Source organism: Bubalus bubalis, chromosome 7, assembly GCF_019923935.1.
Source record: "Bubalus bubalis isolate 160015118507 breed Murrah chromosome 7, NDDB_SH_1, whole genome shotgun sequence".
Classification (NCBI taxonomy): Eukaryota; Metazoa; Chordata; class Mammalia; order Artiodactyla; family Bovidae; genus Bubalus; species Bubalus bubalis.
The window spans coordinates 33,195,618-33,219,313 of record NC_059163.1 but is presented as its reverse complement, the minus strand read 5'-3'; the positions used below and the strand labels follow the sequence as shown (position 1 = coordinate 33,219,313).

At 37.8% G+C, this 23,696-nt stretch overlaps 1 protein-coding gene and 1 pseudogene across 5 annotated transcripts in view; one reads left to right on the top strand and one right to left on the bottom strand.

The window, feature by feature from the left end:
* Positions 1-6,624, top strand: part of YTHDC1 (YTH domain containing 1) — a 38,447-nt gene extending 31,823 nt beyond the window's left edge. For 3 of the 5 annotated variants that reach the window (XM_006078730.4, XM_025289983.3, XM_006078727.4), the window contains 6 exons: positions 613-695; positions 1,853-1,889; positions 1,962-2,025; positions 2,129-2,191; positions 3,656-3,790; positions 5,619-6,624. In XM_006078730.4, the coding sequence (XP_006078792.2) occupies positions 613-695; positions 1,853-1,889; positions 1,962-2,025; positions 2,129-2,191; positions 3,656-3,790; positions 5,619-5,843 (607 nt within the window). In that variant the 3' untranslated portion in view covers positions 5,844-6,624. The remainder of the gene's footprint in view (positions 1-612; positions 696-1,852; positions 1,890-1,961; positions 2,026-2,128; positions 2,192-3,655; positions 3,791-5,618) is intronic. The other 2 variants (XM_006078729.4, XM_006078728.4) reach the window with 1 other exon arrangement.
* A 590-nt stretch (positions 6,625-7,214) lies between these two features.
* On the bottom strand, positions 7,215-7,535 carry LOC112586187 (annotated as a pseudogene).
* Positions 7,536-23,696: the final 16,161 nt, after the last annotated feature.

Below are 23,696 nucleotides of genomic sequence, written 5' to 3'. Positions count from 1 at the left end.
TTTTTCAAAGTATTTAAACATTTTTAAAACTTTCCTGTAAAATAACTTTTAATAAGTATCAAATTTTCTGTATGATCATGTGAAAAGTATAATTTTGTACAAAGCAGAAGAAAAATATTTAAGAAATACATAATTTTATTCAGATTTAACCTAAAATGACACTAATAAGTTTAAATATATAGATTTTAGGGTTACCTGTTGTGTAATGATGAGAACTTTTTTCCCCTTTATTTTACCTGAATGAAGACTTTATTCAGAAAAATGTTTTAATTGTTAAACTGGATATTTATATTAGCTTTAGCTCATTTACTTTTGTTTAGATAACTAAAATGTGATATACGTATTTTGAACAGATTACTTTTTAGTGTCTGATCATAGCACAAGGATTAGAGAATATATTTCTTTCTAGCAATACATCTAAAGATTGGTGTATAAGAATTTGAGGAATTAAAATTTAGAGATTTTAAGATGTTTGTCCACCAAAGACAAGGCTGTTATTCTAAAGGAAATAATGAGCTTTTCTTTGTACTTATTTCTGTCAGAAACTCTTGCTTTGCTGTTTGTTCTCCTAGCAGTTTTTGGTTTAATTTCTAATGTGTCTAATTTATGTAGGCGTCGACCAGAAGATTATGATATTCATAACAGCAGAAAGAAACCAAGGATTGACTATGCCCCTGAGTTTCATCAGAGACCAGGTTAATATTTTATAATCCTGCAGATATTTGACTTGAAATTATTAAAAACAACAACAGCACAGAATCTTCTATCATGACCCTATAGTTTTAAAAGTGAGAAAACTTTAGGATGCAGCTATTAATGACCTGAAATTGTAGGAAATGGAAACTGCACTTGTGTTTTAAGATTAAATGTAGTTAGGGAAAGCAATGAACTTACACTCTTATTAGGATTTTTATTCTCTTTGATACTTAGTATTTCCTGTGGTAGAGAGCTTTAATTGGAAATTGAAATTATGCTATATTTTTCTAAATACATCTTTGATTTTCATATTTTTAGAGAGGAATGGGAAATGCTTGGTTTGTAATCTAAAAGCAGCTTTTCAGTTAACCTTTCCCTTACTGGAGTTGAAAAAGGCACACTGTAGTTAAGAGAAGATATTTATTTAAAACAGTCAGTGATACACTTATAAAAATCAGACCATTTGGAAGTCGGTGTTAGGGAGCATTACAGCATTGTTACATGACAGATGGCTTGATAAGCCTCATTCTTCTCTAAAATGGGATATTCTGAAGAAGTAAAATTTTCCCCAGTAACTTGGCCACTTAAACTTTTTCACATTTTAATTTACTAAGTTCTTATGAGAAGAAGAGGGGAGAATATTTCTCTGATTACCGTGGTTCTTTCATTTAAAATGTATATATTTTAATTTTTACAACTTTCGTTAATTTTGTTTTTCTCCCCTTAAGTTTGCATTTTTTAAAGCTTTGGTTGACTTAGCAAGGCTTATGTATTCTCAAGGTGGAAGGTAAACATTTGCTTTAAGGAAGACCTATTACAGTGTCCTCAAGATAATTCCTCTGTCCTTACCTTCCTATGGTGCAGCATGAAGAAATTTCTGTCTAGCAAGAATTGGGGTGTGGATTTAGAAGATCCATATGCAAACCTCTCTAACAGTTTATAATTCTGTGATATCAGTAAGTTATTTAGTTACTTTATAATTATCATGTAATCCGAGAAGAAAATCTGAAAATGGAACAGTATGATAATAGTATCACTTAATAGCTTCACTATTATATCATGGGAAGAATTGAAATGAGTGGTAAGGAATGTTTAATTATGATGCCATAATAAAAAATATAAGTTTGATATACTAAAATGCTTGATGTTTGAACAGGGTATTTAAAGGATCCACGATACCAGGAAGTAGATAGGTAAGTTGGGTTCATTTTTGTTCAGTTTTGAATTACATTCTTGGAACTAGTTTATGAACCACCTGAATTTAGTTTCACAAATCTTATTCCCAACAGACGGTTTTCAGGAGTTCGCCGAGATGTATTTTTAAATGGGGTAAGCATTCCTTTTTTTTTATTTAATGCACATAAAATCAGTATCTGCTTTATTTTGTAAGTTCTGGGTTTTTATTTATTGACATTATCATCTTTCATTTTAGTCCTACAATGATTATGTGAGGGAATTTCATAACATGGGACCACCACCACCTTGGCAAGGAATGGTTTGTATTAATTCTGTTTTTGCAAGTTATATAATTTCATTTGCAGTTCCATACATTTTGAATGCTTACTTGGAGTCTGGTGATAAGAAAATTGCATGCTGTTTTTAAAGTAAAGGCTAATGAATGATTGGATTTGTATTAATAGTGGAGGCTTAGTTGATAAATGTTATGATTTATTATTGTGGTGGCTAGTAGTGTAAACTCTTCAGGGTTCAAATACCTTCCCGTCTCAGCTCTGACTTTAGATAAGTTTCATAATACATTTTTGTCTTAGTTTTCCTTATCTGTGAAATTTGGATATCCATTCATTCTTTGACTCATCAAACTATTTAGTACCTACTCTGCACGACACTGTTTGCTCTGGGTGTGCATCAGTGAATAAATTGGGACAGTATGCCTATGCTTGTATAGTTTAAAATTTAATGGAATAGTGTCAACCTCGTAGGATTGTCAAGAAGCTAAGTTTGCAAAATACATGTTAAGTTTAGCATAGTGCCTGACCCTGATATTCAGTAAATTCTCTATGTTAAATAAGGTTAACTAAATCTTGTTCCTAAACTTTAATTTTTTTCTTTTTTTAAGAAAACTGGATGTTCTTCTTAAAGTATATTTTAAAGTATTAAAGATAGCTGAAGCATTAATTCCTAATAAAATAAAACAACTTAGAAGTTTAATTTGTTCTGATTGTTTCTTACCTTTTTATCTTAAAATGCTGCCTGTAATGTGGCCTTTTCATCTGACTTTTGTTTCACTTAAGGTACTGTATACAGACAGATGAATTATTTCTTTCCTTTAGAGTATGAAATTTAAAAAATAATAGTAATATCTTGGCCCTAACTAGGGGGAGAACTACCTTGATTTTCCATCATTCATTTTATAATTGCATTTATAATTGCATTATTCATTTTATAATTGCATTAGCTCTTTAAATACATTTGTGCATAGTATTAACATGACTGATTCTAGAGTCAGATTGTCTGATGTTGTGTCTAACTTCTACCCTCTTTAGTAGCAGTGTGAATTTGAGCAAGTGACCTAACCATTTGGTGCCCCAGTTTCCCTTTTTGTAAACTAGGATTACATAATAATACTATTACCTATAATTCTAGTAGTAGCTATCTGTAGGGTTGCTGTGGGGATTAAATGAGACTTGTAAAGTGCTTAGGACAGTGAATAGTAATCACTCTGTAGGATAGGCTTTTGATTTCTAGTGGTATTTTATGGTATGTAAGTATAAATGTTACATGTTAGATGATGGGGTTTAAATATTCAGGAGTTTATTACACACATTTTTTTTTTCCAACAAGCAAATAAAGAGGGTATTTTAAAGAATGCTAATGTCATTAAAGTAAATGGCTTCAACAGTAAATTCTTTGGGATGGGTGGTTTGGATAGGGAATTCTAAGAATGGTTTGTTACAAGGATGTTTTTTAGATGCTTATGGAAATGGTTTTCATTTTTTAGACTCCTTATCCTGGAATGGAACAACCTCCACACCATCCTTACTATCAGCACCATGCTCCGCCTCCTCAAGCTCATCCCCCCTATTCAGGACATCACCCAGTACCACATGAAGCAAGATACAGAGATAAACGAGTAGTAAGTGCACAAGAAGGCAAAAGCGTGAGGGAACTACTTAGAATCCTGTAGATAATTTAAGTGTGGGGGACACTGACTTACTGGAAAAGACCCTGATGCTGGGAAGGATTGAGGGCAAGAGGAAAAGGGCGACAGAGGATGAGATAGTTGGACGGCATCCCAACTCAATGGTCATGAGTTTGAGCACGCTCCAGGAGATAGTGAAGTACAGGGAAGCCTAGTGTGCTGCAGTCCATGGGGTCAAAAAGAGTCTGACATGACTTAGTGACTGAACAACAACCAGATTATGTTGATTAATAGATAATGGTTTCATATTTCTACTGCAGATTGTTTAGGCTAATCCCTTTGATTATTTAAGTGGATTATTTTTGAGTAAATATTTCTGGGTCTTCAATATAATAGTTGGGCTGAGTTTGTTTATTAAATGCTACACACATGATGACTCTGCTGGGCCACATAAACTTCTTTTTATCTTCCCAGATGATAAAGAGCATGCATGTCTGAGAACCAGTCAGAGCGGTAGTTTCTTATCTTTGAGATCCTTTCATCTGTCATTTATTTCCTTATCTCATGAAGTTATTAAGCCTTCAAAATAAAGTCACACTAGGACCATTAATATTTAGTAAAACAATCTGAGAATTCTAACAAACAGACTTTTGGAGAAGGAAATGGCAACCTACTCCAGTATTCTTGCCTGGAAAAGTCTGTAGACAGAGGAGCCTGGCAGGCTGCATGCAGTTCATGGAGTCACAAAAAGAGTCGGATGTGACTTCACAACTGAATAGCAGTAGACTTTTAGTAGTTTTTTTTTTTTTCCACCCACCACTCAAAGAAGTATACAGCCAATGTATGATGAAATCTTAGTTGAATAGCTAGCTTGTGGTGTTTTTGAAAATGCCTTTTTTAAATGATCACATTATTTTCAAAAAGCTTTTCTGAGACTCTTAAACTGTTCTTGTCCTTTTTAACAGGTTGTGCTTCATGCACCATTATATAGTAGCTTTCTGGTTAATACATATGTGTAATATATTTTGTATTTACTTAATCACTTTCTTTTTAATATATGAAAGGTAGTGTGAAAATTTGAACCTTATGAGCTGACTTTTGAAGAAACAAAGTTCAGTAAGTAAAGATGAGTTGAGAACTGAAAGAGGAACTCTAGAGCAGGGGTCAAGCTTAGTAGTAGCCACAGTGACAACCTTGCACCTCACTTAGTTGCTTATCTTACCCTTCACTGTCCTCCTCAGCCTTATATGTATTATTACCTCTGTGTGAAATAGACTTCACAGTCTTATTGCAGTACATATTTTTAAAAAATTCTGTCAAATTCCATAAATTGTTAACAGTGATTTAGTTTGAAAGAAAATCAGGAATGGGAGAATTCCCAATTTCACCTTTAGAGGGCGCAGTTGGTTTGCTTTAGTTTGTAGACTCAAAGGAGGAAAAATTAAGTAGAATCCACCAGTTGCAGAAAAACATTGACATTTAGCATAGGTGGCCCCCATGTATTGATGTCATTCATCATGCAGTTGGAGGTCATAATTAGGTGATTATTTGGCATAAATCTTATTAAAGAGATTGGTTAGAGAAATTAAAAACTGACTACAAGAAATGATTTTTTAATGAGATCTGAGTAAATCATCTGTTGTGTCTAATTAGTAAGACATCAGAATCCTTTTTCTAAACAATGTCAAAATTGCTTTCTGTGAATTAATGCATTAGGGTATTTCTTTAGATTCTTCTCTCTACCAGACAATAATTACTGTAAATGGACTCATAAATTCCATTTGATTTTTGACATACCTTATCCATTTCTTACCTTTCCTAGCATGATTATGATATGAGGGTGGATGATTTCCTTCGTCGAACACAGGCTGTTGTCAGTGGCCGGAGAAGTAGACCCCGTGAAAGAGATCGGGAGCGAGAACGAGACCGCCCTAGAGATAACAGAAGAGACAGAGAGCGAGATAGAGGACGTGATAGAGAAAGAGAAAGAGAGCGATTATGTGATCGGGACAGAGACCGAGGGGAGAGAGGTAGATATAGGAGATAATGCGCTTTTGGAAGCACTGATTGTTTAAAGATACAGAATCTTGTATTTTTCTTTTTGTGTGTGTTTACAAGTAGTAAATTTATTTTCAACTGTCTACTTAAAGTTCATTGTGTAGAAGGATTTATTATGACCCTCTTTGTTCCAAGCATGCAGTATAATAAGAACTGGAAAAACTCAAATCCTCCAAAAATGCACAGTTGACAGTTTGAGTTGACACTTTTATTGGGACAGAATGGAACAGTCCAAGAATGTAGATACTGATTCAGTCTCTGTAAATCTTCATCTGCTTATAGGGTGTTCATCCTAGAGTTATTTTTTGTTCATTTTCTTTCTTTTGGATCTTGATTGATGACTGCCATGATATTTTGCTTTGATGTATTTCTAAATGTAGTTGCACACGGTTCAGTAAAAATAATGCTGCTATCAAGTATGCAAATATTGAAGTATGATGGTTTGACTCTATGGCAGTGTTGTAGCAGCCTCTTGGTTTCTCCCTTTCCCTCTTTTTTTTAATCTTAAAAAAGTCACTTTTTATTTTTCTTCGTCTTCAATGATGAGAGCAATATTAAGAAGACATTGCTATCTAATTTTTAATCTTTTTAGATAGGAAAACTTCTTATGTTCAGTAGCATGGTTGATGCTATTGGTTTAGCCTTCTCCTCCAAACTGTATACATTGGCTTGGAATGTTCACAGCCTGCGTGTGTGGCAGAAGAAGATAATTCCCATATTCTACATTGCTACTGTTTTGTATAAAATAAATTGGTAAAGATTGACACTTATCTCTTGTGTTTCTTTCTTGTCTGAACGCAAGTTTGTTTTCTTGTGTATGATGTATGGGGTTGGCCAAAAAGTTCATTTGGCCAAAAAGTTCATTTGGGTGTTCCATATGATGTTATGGAAAGACCCAAATGAACTTTTTGACCAACCTATTAGTAGACATAAAAGAATGCTTTGTGCTTAGAAATTGTGGGACCCCCATTTGTATTTTTTGCGTATTTTATCGAAAATGATTAACCTAGGTCAATTATATATAAATGTTTACTTTTGTTTCTAATATAAGAACTAATGGTACATAGTGGAATTTCATTGATATTTTGGTTAAGGTATTCATTTGGTAGCATTTTTGGATCTACTTTGGTTACAGGATTATTTTGTTTTTTTTTCAGGTTTTGTGTTCATCTTTGATGTTAGATATTTCCTATTTTACTTTTAAAATACACCTTTAAAATTAACCCTCATTAATCCTTCTCAGTAGTAACAAGCTATATAAAATATAGTTTATAAATAAATAAGTTTATATTTAAAAAAATAAAAAGATTTAAACTTTTTTTTCATAAATCCACGTTTATTTATTTACTTTTTAGTAAGTTTAAATACTTGAAGGATGCAACATCACACAGGTTCTACGTCCAGTAGCAGGAAGGTTGCTTTGAAATTCGGCATGAACCATGCCTCTGTTGCTGTGAGCGTGAGTTATCTTTTTCCAGATTACTCTGGTTTTGTTAGGTTATCTGCCAGGAGTTACTGTGGTGTTCTTTGCTTTGTGCACATAAGCAGATCACTTGCCTAGATAGAATTCATCCCAAGCATATACACCTTCAGTTTTCAGCAGAGCTGTGTGCTCCCTCTGGTTCCATAGACCCCACTTTTAGCCACCAAAAATGGCCTTGTACCACAGCCTTCCAGACATATCTGTTGTTTTAGACATCCTGCTCCGAGCAGGCCTCCACAGGATCCAGGATGGCTGAAAGAACTGTATTTTAAGTTACCATTTTGGCCTTTGTTATGTTGAATATTTAAATATTTGTGATATTTGCATGTTTGATCACATTTTTCCATTTTCATACACTGTCATAATTCTGTGCCAGATCATGTTCATAATTGGTGTCAAAAGAACACAAGAACTTCACTGTTGAATGATTTTTAAAACTGTCAGTTTACTGCTTTCATATTCTCACTGACATTTAGAATATTTTTCCATGCGCTCCCAATTAGTATTTAGGTTGGTGCAAAAGTAATTGTGGTTTTGCATTGTTGAACTTTGTCGTTTGATATTGAAATATATTCTTAAATAAATGTTATGTTTACATCATTTTAGCACATTTCTTGCTTTATGTTTCTACTGAAGATTTATAGCTGTTTAATTTAGACTAGAGAAATGATGTTAGACAAAAAGCACATTCAAGCGATTTTCTAATTCGAGTTCAAAATGGCTTTTATGCGACAACCAGCTCTGGTTGGACCAAGAAGCTCCAAAACACTTCACAAAGCCAAACTGGCACGCCCAAAAGGTCATGGTTACTGGTGGTCTGTTGTCAGTCTGATCCACTACAGCCTTCTGGATCCTGGCAAAACCATTACATCCAAGAAGTATGCTCAGCAGATTGATGAGCTGCACTGAAAAGGCCCAGTTCTCTCCACAATGTCTGACCGCTCAACCAAAGCTTCAGAAGTTGAAAAAATTGGGCTATGAAGTTTTGCCTCATCCACCTTATTCACCTGACCTCTTGCCAACTACCACCTCTTTAAGCATTTTACAACTTTTTGCAGGGAAAATGCTTCTACAACCAGCAGGAGGTAGAAAATGCTTTCCAAGAGTTCATTGAATCCTGACGCATGGGTTTTTGTGCTACAGGAATAAGCAAACTTGTTCCTCATTGGCAAAAATGTGTTGATTGCAGTGGTTCCTATTTTGATTAATAAAGATGTGTTTGAGTCTAGTTATAGTGATTTAAAATTCACAGTCCAAAACCACAATTAACATTTGTACCAGCCTAATAGATATATATTGTTCAGTTGCTCAGTTGTGTCTAGCTCTTAGTGACCCCATGGACTGCAGCACATCAGGCCTCCCTGTCCTTCACCATCTCCTGGAGCTTTCTCAAAAACTCATGTCCATTCATTCGGTGATGCAATCCATTCATCTCGTCCTCTGTCGTCCCCTTCTCCTGCCTTTCAGTCTTTCAAAAAAAGGATTTATTTTAAATCTCTGCAGTGGGGTTGAGAAGAAAGAACACTTATGTATTAAGAAACCTGGATTCTGAATCAGCATTGCCTTTGATTAAACCAATTGGTAATAAATTTCACTAACGTTTATATTCACCAGTACATTTTACAAGTTAATATCAGTTCAGTTGCTCAGTCGTGTCTGACTCTTTGTGACCCCGTGGACTGTGTAGCACGCTAGGCCTCCCTGTCCATCACCAACTCCCGCAGTTGACTCAAACTCATGTCCATTGAGTTGGTGATGCCATCCAACTCTCTCTTCCTCTGTCGTCCCCTTCTCCTCCAGTCTTCAATTTTTCCCAGTATCAGGATATGTGTACATATATTTAATTCATTGACCCAACCATCATAAAAAATTTTGCTGCTTTCCATATCAGCTGTATTTTTTATCTCAATTCCTCCACTGAGGAATTGTGACCACTATCTTTTGCTTCAGAAAAAGCTTTGCTTGTCTCTTTATCTTCCTTTACTGCAGATTCTCTTACTTCTCTCTTTGCCAGCACTTTGGCTGTTCTAAGTTGCTAGTCTGATGGGATGATATGAACCTTGACCCTCAAACTACCCTACCCTTGTCAGTTCATGGTTATCACTAGCACTGAGTTCTACCCCACTAAATTTTAGGCACCCCTTTGCATCCTGGGGCTTCCCAGATGGTGACGCTGCTGCTAAGTTGCTTCAGTCGTGTCCGACTCTGTGCGATCCCAGAGACGGCAGCCAACGAGGCTGCCCTGTCCCTGGGATTCTCCAGGCAATAACACTGGAGTGCGTTGCCATTTTCTTCTCCGGTGCATGAAAGTGAAAAGTGAAAGTGAAGTCGCTCACTCGTGTCGACTCCTAGCAACCCCATGGGCTGCAGCCTACCTAGCTTCTCTGTCCATGGGATTTTCCAGGCAAGAGTACTGAAGTGGGGTGCCATTGCCTTCTCTGCAGGTGGTGCTAGTGGTTAAGAACTCACCTGCCAATGCAGGAGATGTAAGAGACTTAGGTTCGACCCCTGGGTTAGGAAGATACCCTGGAGGAAGGTATGGCAGCCAATTCAGTATTCTTGCCTGGAGAGCCCCTTGGACAGAGGACTTTGGAGGGCTATAGTCCATGAAGTTGCAAAGAGTTGGACATGACTGATAGATTTTAGCACACAGCATAGCACGCTGCATCCTGAGTCTCAGATTAATCCCTTCTTTCCCTGTCATGTAACTATGATCTTATCTCCTGACTTGGATCAGGGTCCATTGTCCACTCTAACAGTTACTATTTTCTTTGCCCACCGAGTCACTGGTATGAAGAGTCCAGAATGTGATATTCATAGCTTTATGTTCAGTGGTGACTTTACTGTGACCCCTGATAGAACTGTCTTCACTACTGTACCCCCAGAAGCAGAACCTAGAAAAACCTGGGTATTGAGCATTTTCAGGCTTACTCCCCCAACCCAGGTTTCACGAGTTCCCCATTTTTCTATCTAGACCCTGACTTTGGTAGGAAAACTGTTGAGCTTGAGTCTTCTCTGTAGACTTCTATCTTAGCAATTATATTCTAAGCCTGGTTTTCTGCTGCTGCAGAAGAAAGAGGCTAAACACTGCCAAGGAGAACTTCTGACTTGCACAGTGTATTTTGATTTGATGTCTACTTAAACTGAGTTTGTCATTTACAAGACTTCTAAAACTTTTTGTTTGTTTTAAAAAAAACCCATGTCACTCTGTAAACTGTATTATTACCAATAGTAATTTCCACATACGCATTATCTGGTGACTCAGATGGCAAAGAATCTACCTGCAATGCAGGAGACCCGGCTTCCATTCCTGGGTTGGGAAGATCCCCTGGAAAAGGGAATGTCTACCCACTCCAGTATTCTTGCCTGGAGAATTCTGCTGGGAGCCAGCGTGAGGAACTCCACCCGTGGCAAAGGTCATGAGGAAGGAGGCTCAACATACACAAAGGCGGGCTCAAGCCTCAGGAGTCCCCCTGGAAATTCTCGAGCATCTACTCCCAAAACCAGAGTCTGCCTACTTGACTGCTTTGTGCTCCCACCTACACCTCTGACTTTACGGGGGGCTGTCTCCCACCACCATCTCTCTCCTGAATAGGTTCTTCCAGCCACATGTGATTGTTCAGAGCCTCCCAACTGTGAGAGGCATAAGATAGTTCTAAACTGTCTACAGATTCCTTTGAGTAGTTAAAAGATTGATTAGAAATTGTATTGGTGAAGGGTTTTTCACTTTCTGGGCCAATGTTTGCTGCTAAGTTTCCATATCCCTTACCTGCTGTGTCCCTGGCAGTGTATTGATTAATATAATTGGTGTAAGTAGTAGCTTTAATGTTTGTAACCTTGGACCCTTGAGTTAATTCTTTTTCTTGTTATAGTCCACCACACCTTTGCCCTGTAGTAATGCAACTTTATCTAATACTTTTGGAGGGTGGGGCCTGACTAATCACCTTTAGAGAAAAATAAGTTTTCTGAAGAAAGGGTCTTAAAATGTTAACAGGCCTCTGGGCCAGAAGATGATGCAAATCACCTAAACTTTTGCATATGATAAGTTTGCAGGAAGAAAGCCTGGCTTACTGCATGACTCTACCCCTTCCCCCATTATCTTCTATGCATAACTTAAGGTATAAAAACTGCTTTGGAAAATAAAGTGCGGGCCTTGTTCACCGAAACTTGGTCTCCCCATGTCGTTCTTTATCTCACCTTCTGGCTGAATTATTCAGCCTCTTTTCTCCACTGAACTTCCTCACTGAGCTATCCTTATTTAACCACTCTTTATATCCTTAATTAACGTTTAATTAAGCAATTGTTTCCTGATCCTTGCCAACGCCGTCCCCGCTTCGAATTCCCTGGATCCACCGGGGCTGGACCCCTGCAGAATTCCATGGACAAACGAGCCTGGCAGGCTATAGTCCATGGGTTGCAAAGAGTTGGACATGACTGAGTATCTAACACTTTCACAGTGTACTGTCCATAAATGAATACTTTTTATCTTCTCCACATAACCTCACTGGTTGTATGATTCTTATAAATTATAATGTTGCCAAATGCTAGGATCTCTCAGTGTTGCACATGTCATCAGGAGTGAGATTGTTATTGCTAGTTATCAATGAGTTAGCCAGTTCCCACAACTTACCGTGCAGGTCTGCTTTTTAGAGCCAGTTCTGGTGCAGCCTATTTCAGTATATTCTCAGAAAACAGAGCCTGAGATAAGGATCAGAAAGCAGTAGTTTATTTTGAGAAATCGTAAGGTACAGGAGTAGGGAACAGGAAAGGATGAAACAGGAAGCGAGACAAGTTAGTACATGTATTACGAAGCTAATGAGCACGTGGAACCTAAGTCCACTGGGACCCAGTAAGAAGCCATGTATAATATACTCACAAATGACCACCTGAACGATGGGAGAGGGCGCCTATCCAACATTCTGCTAGATTATGCTTGTGTGAGATGCGTTCCTTCAGCAGTTGCATGCAGTGGTGTTAAAGAAGCTCTTGTGTACAAAGGGAGAGATCTGTACTATCCAATTATAACTGCAGAAGCTCCTGGGCACAGCAAAAGCTAGTGAGCAAAATCGGTTTAAAAAGGTAGGAGATAGGACATAGAGGTGTGAAATACACCAGAGCCCTCCCTTTTTCCTCATTTCATTTTGCAGTAATTATGAATGAAATTTTTGACGACCTCTGAGGTTACTAAGGAGAAGGCAATGGCAACCCACTCCAGTACTCTTGCCTGGAAAATCCCACGGACGGAGGAGCCTGTTTGGGCTGCAGTCCATGGGGTCGCGAAGAGTCAGACATGACTGAGCGACTTCCCTTTCACTTTTCACTTTCATGCATTGGAGAAGGAAATGGCAACAACTCCAGTGTTCTTGCCTGGAGAATCCCAGGGACGAGGGAGCCTGGTGGGCTGCCGTCTCTGGGGTCGCACAGAGTCGGACACAACTGAAGCAACTTAGGAGCAGCAGCAGAGGTTACTAAATAAGGTTAAACTTTATTTTTTAAAATTCTCATTTGTTCATTATGTTTATTCTGGTGTGTGTGTCTGTGTGTGTGTGTGTGTGTGTGTGTGTGTGTGCGTGCTGGCTTTAATCTGGCATTTTATAAGCTATCCATAAATGTTTTCTGATCTTTGCTTGTCTCTTCATATTTAAGAATGAGCAATAGATCAAACAAATCACTGGGAACACTCTGTACTTGTAAAGGATTTGCTAATCTTCTGGCTTTGATTTTTATGCTGGGTGTGTATTACTAGATATGACTCAAGGGACTCATATGTGTCAGAACGAGAAAGGATTTACTTTGATGTGTTACACTGATTTTAGGTACTTTATTTCTCCCTGGACAATTTTTCAATTTCTTTACAAAAGAACTCTAATTCTGGGAGTTGGTGCGTGGGGGTGGAAAATGAGGGTAGGTAGAATGTAGAAACCACAGTGTTAACAGTCTAGCTACAGATTTTTCTATTTCTAACTTTTTCTACATGAGGATCCAGTCCAGGTTCATAGATTGCATTTAGTTGTCACATCTTCTTAGTCTCTTTTAATCTTAGATAATCTTTTAATCTTAGCATTAGGTTGTTACACCCTTCAGTTCAGTCAGTTGCTCAGTCGTGTCCGACGCTTTGCGACCCCATGAACCACAGCACGCCAGGCCTCTCTGTCCATCACCAACTCCCTGATCCACCCAAACCCATGTCCACTGAGTCTGTGATACCATCCAACCATCTCACCCTCTGTCTTCCCCTTTTCCTCGTGCCTTCAATATTTTCCGGCATCAGGGTCTTTTCCAATGAGTCAGCTCTTTGCATTAGGTGGCCAAAGTACTGGAGTTTCAGCTTCAACATCTGTCCTTCCAATGAACACCCAGGACTGATCTCCTTTAGGATAGACTAGTTGCATCTCCTTACAATCCAAGGGACTCTCGAGTTTTCTCCAACACCTCAGTTCAAAAGCATCAATTCTTCAGTGCTCAGCTTTCTTTATAGTCCAGCTCTCACATCCATACATGACTACTGGAAAAACCATAGCCTTGACTAGACGGATCTTTGTTGACAAAATGATGTCTCTGCTTTTGAATATGCTGTCTAGGTTGGTAATAACTTTCCTTCCAAGAAGTAAGCGTCTTATAATTTCATGTCTGCAGTGATTTTGGAGCCTAGAAAAATAAAGTCAGCCACTGTTTCCACTGTTTCCCCATGTATTTGCCATGAAGTGATGTGTCCGGATGCCATGATCTTAGTTTTCTGAATGTTGAGCTTTAAGCCAACTTTCCCACTCTGACTTTGATCAAGAGGCTCTTTAGTTCTTCTTCACTTTCTGCCATAAAGGTGGTGTGATCTGCATATCTGAGGTTATTGATATTTCTCCTGGCAATCTTGATTCCAGCTTGTGCTTCCTCCAGCCCAGCGTTTCTCATGATGTATTCTGCATATAAGTTAGATAAGCAGGGTGATAATATACAGCCTTGACCTACTCCCTTTTCCTATTTGGAACCAGCCTGTTGTTCCATGTCCAGTTCTAACTGTTGCTTCCTGACCTATATACAGGTTTCTCAGGAGACAGGTCAGGTGGTCTGGTATTCCCATCTCTTTCAGAATTTTCCACAGTTTATTGTGATTCACACAGTCAAAGGCTTGGGCATAGTCAATAAAGCAGAAATAGATGTTTCCTGGAACTGTTTTGCTTTTTCGATGATCCATCAGATGTTGGCAATTTGATTTCTGGTTCCTCTGCCTTTTCTAAACCCAGCTTGAACATCTGGAAGTTCACAGTTCACGTATTGCTGAAGCCTGGCTTGGAGAATTTTGAGTATTACTTTACTAGCATGTAAGAGGAGTGAAATTGTGCGGTAGTTTGAGCATTCTTTAGCATTGCCTTTCTTTGGGATTGGAATGAAAACTGACCTTTTCCAGTCCTGTGGCCACTGCTGAGTTTTCCAAATTTGCTGGCATATTGAGTGTAGCACTTTCACAGCATCATCTTTGAGGATTTGGAATAGCTCAACTGGAATGCCACCACCTCCACTAGCTTTGTTCGTAGTGAGGCTTTCTGAGGCCCACTGGACTTCACATTCCAGGATGTCTGGCTCTAGATGAGTGATCACACCATTGTGATTTTTTTTTGTCTCTTTTAATCTTAGATAATTAATCTTTTAATCTTAGATAGTCCATTTGTCACTTTTTTTTTTTGGTCTTTCTTAAATTTGACACTTGATAAATTTATTGGCCAATTATTTTATAGGATGACCCTTAATTTAGGTTTCCTTGATGTTTACTTATGATTCATTTCAAATTATGTATTTTTGGCAATAATACTGCAGTGATGTGCTTTTCTCAGGATATCATTTTCAGGAGACACAGGATATTTCTGTGTCTCATTAATGGTGACACTATCTTTGATCACTTGGTTAAGATGATGTTTGCAGGTTTCTGTACTGTACAATTATTTTTAAAATTTAAAATGAATTCAGTCAGTTCAGTTCAGTCACTCAGTTGTGTCCAACTCTTTACGACACCATGAACCTCAGCATGCCAGGCCTCTCTGTCCATCACCAACTCCCTGAGTCCACCCAAACTCATGTCCATTGAGTCAGTGATGCCATCCAACCATCTCATCCTCTGTCATCCCCTTCTCCTCCTGCCTTCAATATTTTCCAGCATCAGAATCTTTTCAAATGAGTCAGCTCTTCGTATCAGGTGGCCAAAATATTGGAGTTTCAGCTTCAACATCTGTCCTTCCAATGAACACCCAGGACTGATTTCCTTTAGGATGGACTAGTTGGATCTCCTTGCAGTCCAAGAGACTCTCAAGAGTCTTCTCCAACACCACAGTTCAAAAGCATCAATTCTTCAGTGCTCAGCTTTCTTTATAGTCCAGCTCTCACATCCATACATGACTACTGGAAAAACCATAGCCTTGACTAGACGGATCTTTGTTGACAAAGTAATGTCTCTGCTTTTGAATATGCTGTCTAGGTGGGACATAACTTTCCTTCCAAGGAGTAAGCGTCTTTTAATTTCATGTCTGCAGTCACCATCTGCAGTGATTTCAGAGCCCAGAAAAATAAAGTCAGCCACTGTTTCCACTGTTTCCCCATGTATTTGCCATGAAGTGATGGGTCTGGATGCCCATGATCTTAATTTTCTGAATGTTGAGCTTGAAGCCAACTTTTTCACTCTCCTCTTTCACTTTCATCAAGAGGCTCTTCAGTTCTTCTTCACTTTCTGCCATAAGGGTGGTATCATCTGCATATCTGAGGTTACTGATATTTCTCCCAGCAATCTTGATTCCAGCTTGTGCTTCTTCCAGCCCAGCATTTCTCATGATGTACTCTGCATATAAGTTAAATAAACAGGGTGACAATATACAGCCTTGATGTACTCCTTTTCCTATTTAGAACCAGCCTGTTGTTCCATGTTCAGTTCTAACTGTTGCTTCCTGACCTGCATACAGGTTTCTCAAGACGCAGATCAGGTGGTCTGGTATTCCCATCTTTTTCAGAATTTTCCACAGTTTATTGTGATCCACACAATCAAAGGCTTTGGCATAGTCAATAAAGCAGAAATAGATGTTTTTCTGGAACTTTCTTTTTTGATTACTTAAAATTATGTATATATTATTAAACATATACATTCTAATACTAATGAAATAAAAATTCATGTAATACTATTAATTTCAAACAAGTAGAATGAAAACCGAAAAATAAAACGTGATAAACACAAACATTTCTATGGGTAGAAGTAACTGACTAAGAATTAACATGTAAGAATTGTGATATTTTAATGTACTCTTGGAAATTGATCAAGCAAACAAAAATTAGTATGAAACTTGATTGTTTTGAGAAAACAAATTTCATCCGTTGAATTCTGTAGCTCCATATAGAGTATATACATTCTTTTCAAGAGCACACACATGAAACATTTGATAAGATTGACCTTGTTCAGGGTCACAAATGAAATCTCAATGAATTCTAAAGTATTTATAGAAACATCTCTGACTTCAATAAAATTTAAAAAATAATTAAAAGGGAATGTCTTATCTGAAAATGCTGTAATTTGAAAAGATGGAATCACTCCAGTATTCATAGCAGCACTATTTAGCAAAGATGAAGCAACCTAAAGGTCCACTGGAGGATGAATGGATAAAGAAGATGTGGTGTGTGCATGCACACCCACACACACACACACACACACATATAGTCGAATATTACTCAGCCATAAGTGCATGCATGCTCAGTTATATCCTACTCTTTGTGACCCCATCCATCTGTAGCCTGCCAAGTTCCTTAGTCCATGGAATTTTCCAGGCAAGAATATTAAGAGTGGGTTGCCATTTCCTACTCCAAGGGATCTTCCCAACCTAGGGGTTGAATCTGAGTCTCCTGAATTGGCAGCCAGATTCTCTTACACTGAGCCACTTAGAAAGCCCCACTCAACCATGAAAAGAATGAAATAATGCCATTTGCAACAACATGGATGGACCTCGAGATTATTGTACTAGGTGAACTAAGTCAGATAAATATCATTTGATACTGTTTATATGTGGAATCTAAAAAATAATACAAATTTGTTTACCAAAACAGAAACAGACTCACATAGAAAACAAATCTATGGTTACCAAAGTAGAAGTGGGGGAAAGGATAAATTAGGATTTGGGGATTAGCAGATACAAAGTACAAGCTGCTATGTATAAAATAGATAACTACAAGGTCCTACTATATAGCACAGGGAGCTGTATTCAGTATCTTGTAATAAACTATAATGGAAAAGAATATATATATAGTTTATTTACAAGATATAATATGTCTATTATATATATATATATCACTTTGCTGTACACCAGAAATTAACATTGTAAATCAACTGTATGTCAGTAAATTTTTTTATTTAGAAAAGCATGTTTAGACTATTCAGAGATGAAAGTGCAGGTAAGAATGGGTTGGGGTGGGAAGTTGACTATAAAAAGAACCATTAGAAATTCTAGAAATCAGAAATATATTCATTGATTATATGAACTAACATGGAACTGAATGGATGAAGAGAAGAATGAATATGATAAGTTGTAGAGAGAATTAGTGAATTTTCTGTTTTTCTGACTGAATCTTAACAGATAGAGCCTCTAGACCTGAAGGCTCTAGGAGTTTTCAGTAAAGTGATTAGAATATGTGTTTATTTGCTAATACATTATATCAGAGCTCTCCTGATTATCTGTGGTGCTTTTAAAGTTCTCATGTTCCTAATTATTTTCCTGGCCATACTTACCCATCCTGTGCTACATTGCATTATTTGTGATCTGATTCAATGTGTTTGCCTTCCTTTTTATTTCATTCTTTCTTGGGTCATGTAACCTGCATGTCCTCATTATGACTGATCAACCCAGCTCCAAAGCCCAACTTCTCTGACCTTGAATTTCTGGTTAATTTTTACCAGTTAATCTGTCTTTTGTGAGTCTTGTTTCTTTGCCAGTCACTTTCACTCATGGTCAACCATGACTCTGGGATTCTAGATTTTTTGTTTTTCCAAATGACAAATTGACCTTTCATACCTTCTCTAAGCCAAGGAAGAGTCAATAGAAAAGCATCACAATAGAAAAGGAGTTCAGTACGTACATAAAAGAGACTTGAATGGATAAAAACAAATCAAAACCACTATACAAAAAAATGGGCGATCATATTAATAGAGATTTGCCAGTTAAATCAATAAAATACTGTATTTCCATTTATTTTGGATTGTTCGATTTAATATCCATCATAGAGGAGACACCAATTATCTGGTCACTCTAGTGCTGGTTTGATGGATGTTTGAACAGATTGGTGATCGGTTCAGAGATGAAAGCTTATGTGGGCTTTTAGGGGAGGAAAACTTTCCTTCTCTTTCGGGTTCATTGTCTGATCTAATAATTAAATTTACGTAAGACAGATAAACAGGGAAAAACATTTAATTTTGTATATATGAGAGCCCATAAAAATATGAGACTCAAAGAATTGACCAGACAGGCAGATGTTATACCTTTTAGACAAAGAAATAATACCTTGATGAATAATTGACAAGGTAAAGGGGTTTGCCCTTGGCATAGCAAATTCATGAAAAAGTAACAAGTTTTGTTTAAATAATCTTAGCCCTAAATTCCTTATCTCTGTTGATAAGTATGCCTTCCACTCTCCTGGAATAGAGGGTAGCCTCACAGGGCGATTTATTTCCTGCTATCAGTGGGGACAGAGGAAAGTCAGAGTATCCTTATACCAGTTTTCTCCTAAGTAACTTTACTTTCCTAAGTATTTAATTCAAAGTAACATGCCAAAGTTGGCATAGGTTGGGATGGCATATTCGGCTCACCTTTAGGTCCAACATAATGGATTTCCCGTAACCTAGGCTGAGCTAGCTATTACGTAGAAAATCTAGTCTATTCTACCATACATTTGGACATTAAAGAAGAAAGTCATCATTTTTGGTTGATGTAAGAGGAAGATGAAATTTGAATTGGGTTTTGAGAGAGAGGCAGGATTTGAAAAGTTGAAAAAAGAGAAAACATTATTCTGGGCATCATTCCAGAAATAAAAGACAGTATGAATATTTACATGGAAGGTGAATATGAAATGTTTGGAGGCACAGCGAGTAGATCAGTCTGGCTAGAGGAAATGAAGTTGAGGCATACAGTTCAATTCAGCTCAGTCGCTCAGTCATGTCAGATACAAGACAAGGCCAAAAAGGTAAGAGATAAGGCTAGAGGGCAGGTGTAGAAAGCCTTGTAATCAGTCTGGATTTTATGTAACAGATGATAGGATAAACTAGTTAAAACTGGAAATTAAAAGAAATTAGGAAGATTATGTTTTTTTCTTTTTCTGGCTGCACTGAGTCTTTACTGCATGCAGGCTTTCTCTAGTTGAGTCATACAGGGGCTTTATGCCTGGGACAGGTGAGATCTTACTTCCCAGATGAGGGATCGAACACACATCCCTCACATTGGAAGGCAGATTCTTAACCCCTGGACCACCAGGGAGTTCCCAGGAAGAGTAATCTAAAAGAACATATGAGATTACTTAAGGGCTAGACTTTCTCCATCTCTTGTTTTTTTTCTTCCTCCATTTCCCTACTCCACTTGCAGTTAAAATTCAGTCTCAAAATAATTTTTATTGCATTATAATTAAAATAGATAAATAAATTATTAGTTTCTTTTTTTTTTTTCCCCCAGTTTCTTTCTTTCTTTCTTTCTTTTTTTTTTTTCTTTTTTTAGTTTCAAGTGTGAAAACAAAAAGAAGTGACCACCAGGGGTGCTGCAGACCCAAGGGGACCTAACTTTTATTCATCTTTGTCAGGAGCTCTATCTACTACCACTTCTATGAACTTCATTTTAAAGACAAGCTGTGCCTTTTATTTGGTTTCCCAGGTGACACAGTGGTAAAGAATCTGCCTGCCAATGCAGAAGGTACAGGTTCATTCCCTGGATCAGGAAAATCCCCTGGAGAACGAAATGGCAACCCACTCCAGTATTCTTGCTTAGGAAATCCCATAGTCAGAGGAGCCTGGCGGACTACAGTCCATTGGATCACAGAGTCGTACATAACTGAGCACCCACACATGCCTCTGTTCACCTGAACTTTATTATAATGCTGGGCCCAAGGATGCAAAAACCTTTGGGACGTTAATGAATGAAAAATTTGAAGTACTATTGTCTGTTATACCAGTTTTCAATTTATTTTTCAACTCCAAATTCAGCTTTGTGATACAGACATATCTTATTGTGTTTTGCTTTATTATTTATTAATCTGTTTGCTGTAGGTTTGTCATACTACTACTAAGTCACTTCAGTCGTGTCCGACTCTGTGTGACCCCATAGACGGCAGCCCACCAGGCTCCCCCGTCCCTGGGATTCTCCAGGCAAGAAAACTGGAGTGGGTTGCCAGTTCCTTCTCCAATGCATGAAAGTGAAAAGTGAAAGTGAAGTTGCTCAGTTGTCATGCTGCTGCTGCTGCTGCTAAGTCGCTTCAGTCGTGTCCGACTCTGTGCGACCCCATAGACGGCAGCCCACCAGGCTCCCCCATCCCTGGGATTCTCCAGGCAAGAACACTGGAGTGGGTTGCCATTTCCTTCTCCAATGCATGAAAGTGAAAAGTGAAAGTGAAGTCGCTCAGTTGTCATAAATGCCCTTAATTATGTTGAATATGCTCCATTGCTCAGTTGTGTCTGACTCTTTTTGCTACCCCATGGACTGTAGCCTGCCTGTTCATGGGATTTTCTCGGCATGAGTACTGAAGTAAGTTGCCATTCCTTCTTCTAGTGGATCTTCCTGACCCAGGGTTCCAACCCGTGTGTCCTGTGTCTCCTGCATTGCAGGCTGATTCTTTATCCCTGAGTCGCTGGGGAAGCCCCTATGTTGAAATATGTTTCCTCTGTACCCACTTTGATGAGAGTTTTTGTCATGAAGAGATACTGAATTTTATCAAATTGGTGATATTTGTGTGATTTTTATCTTGCCTTTTGTTACTGTAGTGTATCACATTGACTTTCATATGTTAAGCCATCTTTGTAATCTTAGAATAAATCCAAATTGATCATGGTGTGTGATTTTTTTATGTATAATTGAGTTCAGTTTACTAATTTTTTTGTTAGCTAATATTTTAAAAGGATTTTTGCATCAATATTCATCAAAGATATTCACCTGTAATTTTCTTTTTTGTTGTAAGTTTAGTTCAGTTCAGTTGCTCAGTCGTGTCCGACTCTTTGCAACCCCATGAATCGCAGCACGCCAGGCCTCCCTGTCCATCACCAACTCCCGGAGTTCACTCAGACTCACGTCCATCGAGTCAATGATGCTATCCAGCTATCTCATCCTCTGTCGTCCCCTTCTCCTCCTGCCCCCAATTCCTCCCAGCATCAGAGTCTTTTCCAGTGAGTCAACTCTTCTCATGAGGTGGCCAAAGTACTGGAGTTTCAGCTTTAGCATCATTCCTTCCAAAGAAATTCCAGGGCTGATCTTCAGAATGGACTGGTTGGATCTCCTTGCAGTCCAAGGGACTCTCAAGAGTCTTCTCCAACACCACAGTTCAAAAGCATCAATTCTTCGGCGCTCAGCCTTCTTCACAGTCCAACTCTCACATCCATATGTGATACAGGAAAAACCATAGCCTTGTCTAGACGGACCTTTGTTGGCAAAGTGATGTCTCTGCTTTTCAATATGCTATCTAGGTTGGACATAACTTTCCTTCCAAGGAGTAAGCGTCTTTTAATTTCATGGCTGCAGTCACCATCTGCAGTGATTTTGGAGCCCCCCAAAATAAGATTATACATAAATCAGCATTTTTAAAAGTAGAATTAATTACTGAAAGATTTATGAAATTAGAATTTTAAATTGACTATAATCCACCTTATATTTTTAGGTACCGTTTTTCTTTGGTTTGATGAACAGAACTGATCATTTCAAGAGGAATATTTAAGTGTTTATCAAGAAATACACAGGATTATTTTCATCCTTAGAATTGAGTGGATTAACTAACACAATATATTCAATCAAGATTAAAATTTTGGGTAAAACAGGAAAACACAGTTCTTGTCAAATACGGAGGAAAATCTTGTCACAACTTGATCCATAGTGGTTGAATTAAATGGAATAACACTATCATGTCTGCTAGCCTGAGATCTCACAGTCTACTCCCTCTTTTTTTTCTTTCCTGTCTTAACAAACTTTTGATAGCAAAGCAAGCAACCTTTTATGAGAAGGAAAATAACAGTTGTCATACAGGCCAGCAGGAACCCAGTCATATCCAGAGAGTGGTACTGGAAGCAGTTGAGGTAGTCAGCTGGCCACAGGTGCTTGGCTCCTTTGTGGCACATGACAAACTCAATCCAGAAGACTGCTCAGTCCAAGAGCTTCATAGGCTGATCACGTAGAATGGTTGATAACCTCATCACATTCTCTGTATACCTAAAGGAAAACCAAAGAGACATTCATTTATACAACAAACCAGAAAAGATAAATGTGTGAAATTTTCATGCAGATGGTATAAATGAATGCCACATAAAGGAAAGAAAATACATTATTTTCTTTAGGGACAATTATAGAGAGCTTATGGGCTAGAATTTGTTAAATGAATAGAATTTCAAGCTAAGAGAGAAAAGATGGGGAAGGAGAAACATTAAAGCCTAAAGAGTAGAATTAGTTAAGTCCCTAAGGCAAAGAAAGAGAAAGAAGAGAAGAAATAAATAAATGATTTGAGTGTTCAAAGCTTGAATCATCCAGTAAAGAATTTTTAATAAGTTTTAAAATGCTGTCATAACCCAGAGATATCTGGTATATCTATGATGAGGTTCAGAGATACATCCAGGCAGGGATGAGGAGTAGTAGCCCAGAAATGGATGTTGATCTTTTATTAGTGAAGTAACAGTTAAAAGTGTGGAAGTGAATTGCCTTGGTTTGAATCCTGACTCTGACACTTATTTGCTGCCTGTTTTTCATTCTTCCTAGTTCACAGTTTTTTATTGTAAAATGGAATGAATGGAAATAGTACCTTATCTGATTATTTTGAGGAATAATGTATTGATCCTTAGAGGCATTCTTAGCATAAAGTAAGCTCTCAGCAAATGTTTGCTAGTATTGTTTTCCTTGTTAGTTATTTTAGAATCTGGAGAAGGCTCAACATTTCACTTTCAGGCTTTGCAGTTACATTTATTTCTACAGTTGAAATGATGATGAACTAACAGTCCAGAAAGAAGGAGGAATAAAGAAATATGACTCAGGAGCTCTGAATCACAAAGTGCTACAACATGGCACTATAGCGATAATTATTGAGGTAACTTCTCTCCCTGTTCTGTACAAAACATATGGGGAGCACTGGTTTTTTGAGAAAAGGTCAGTAATCCAGACACATTTT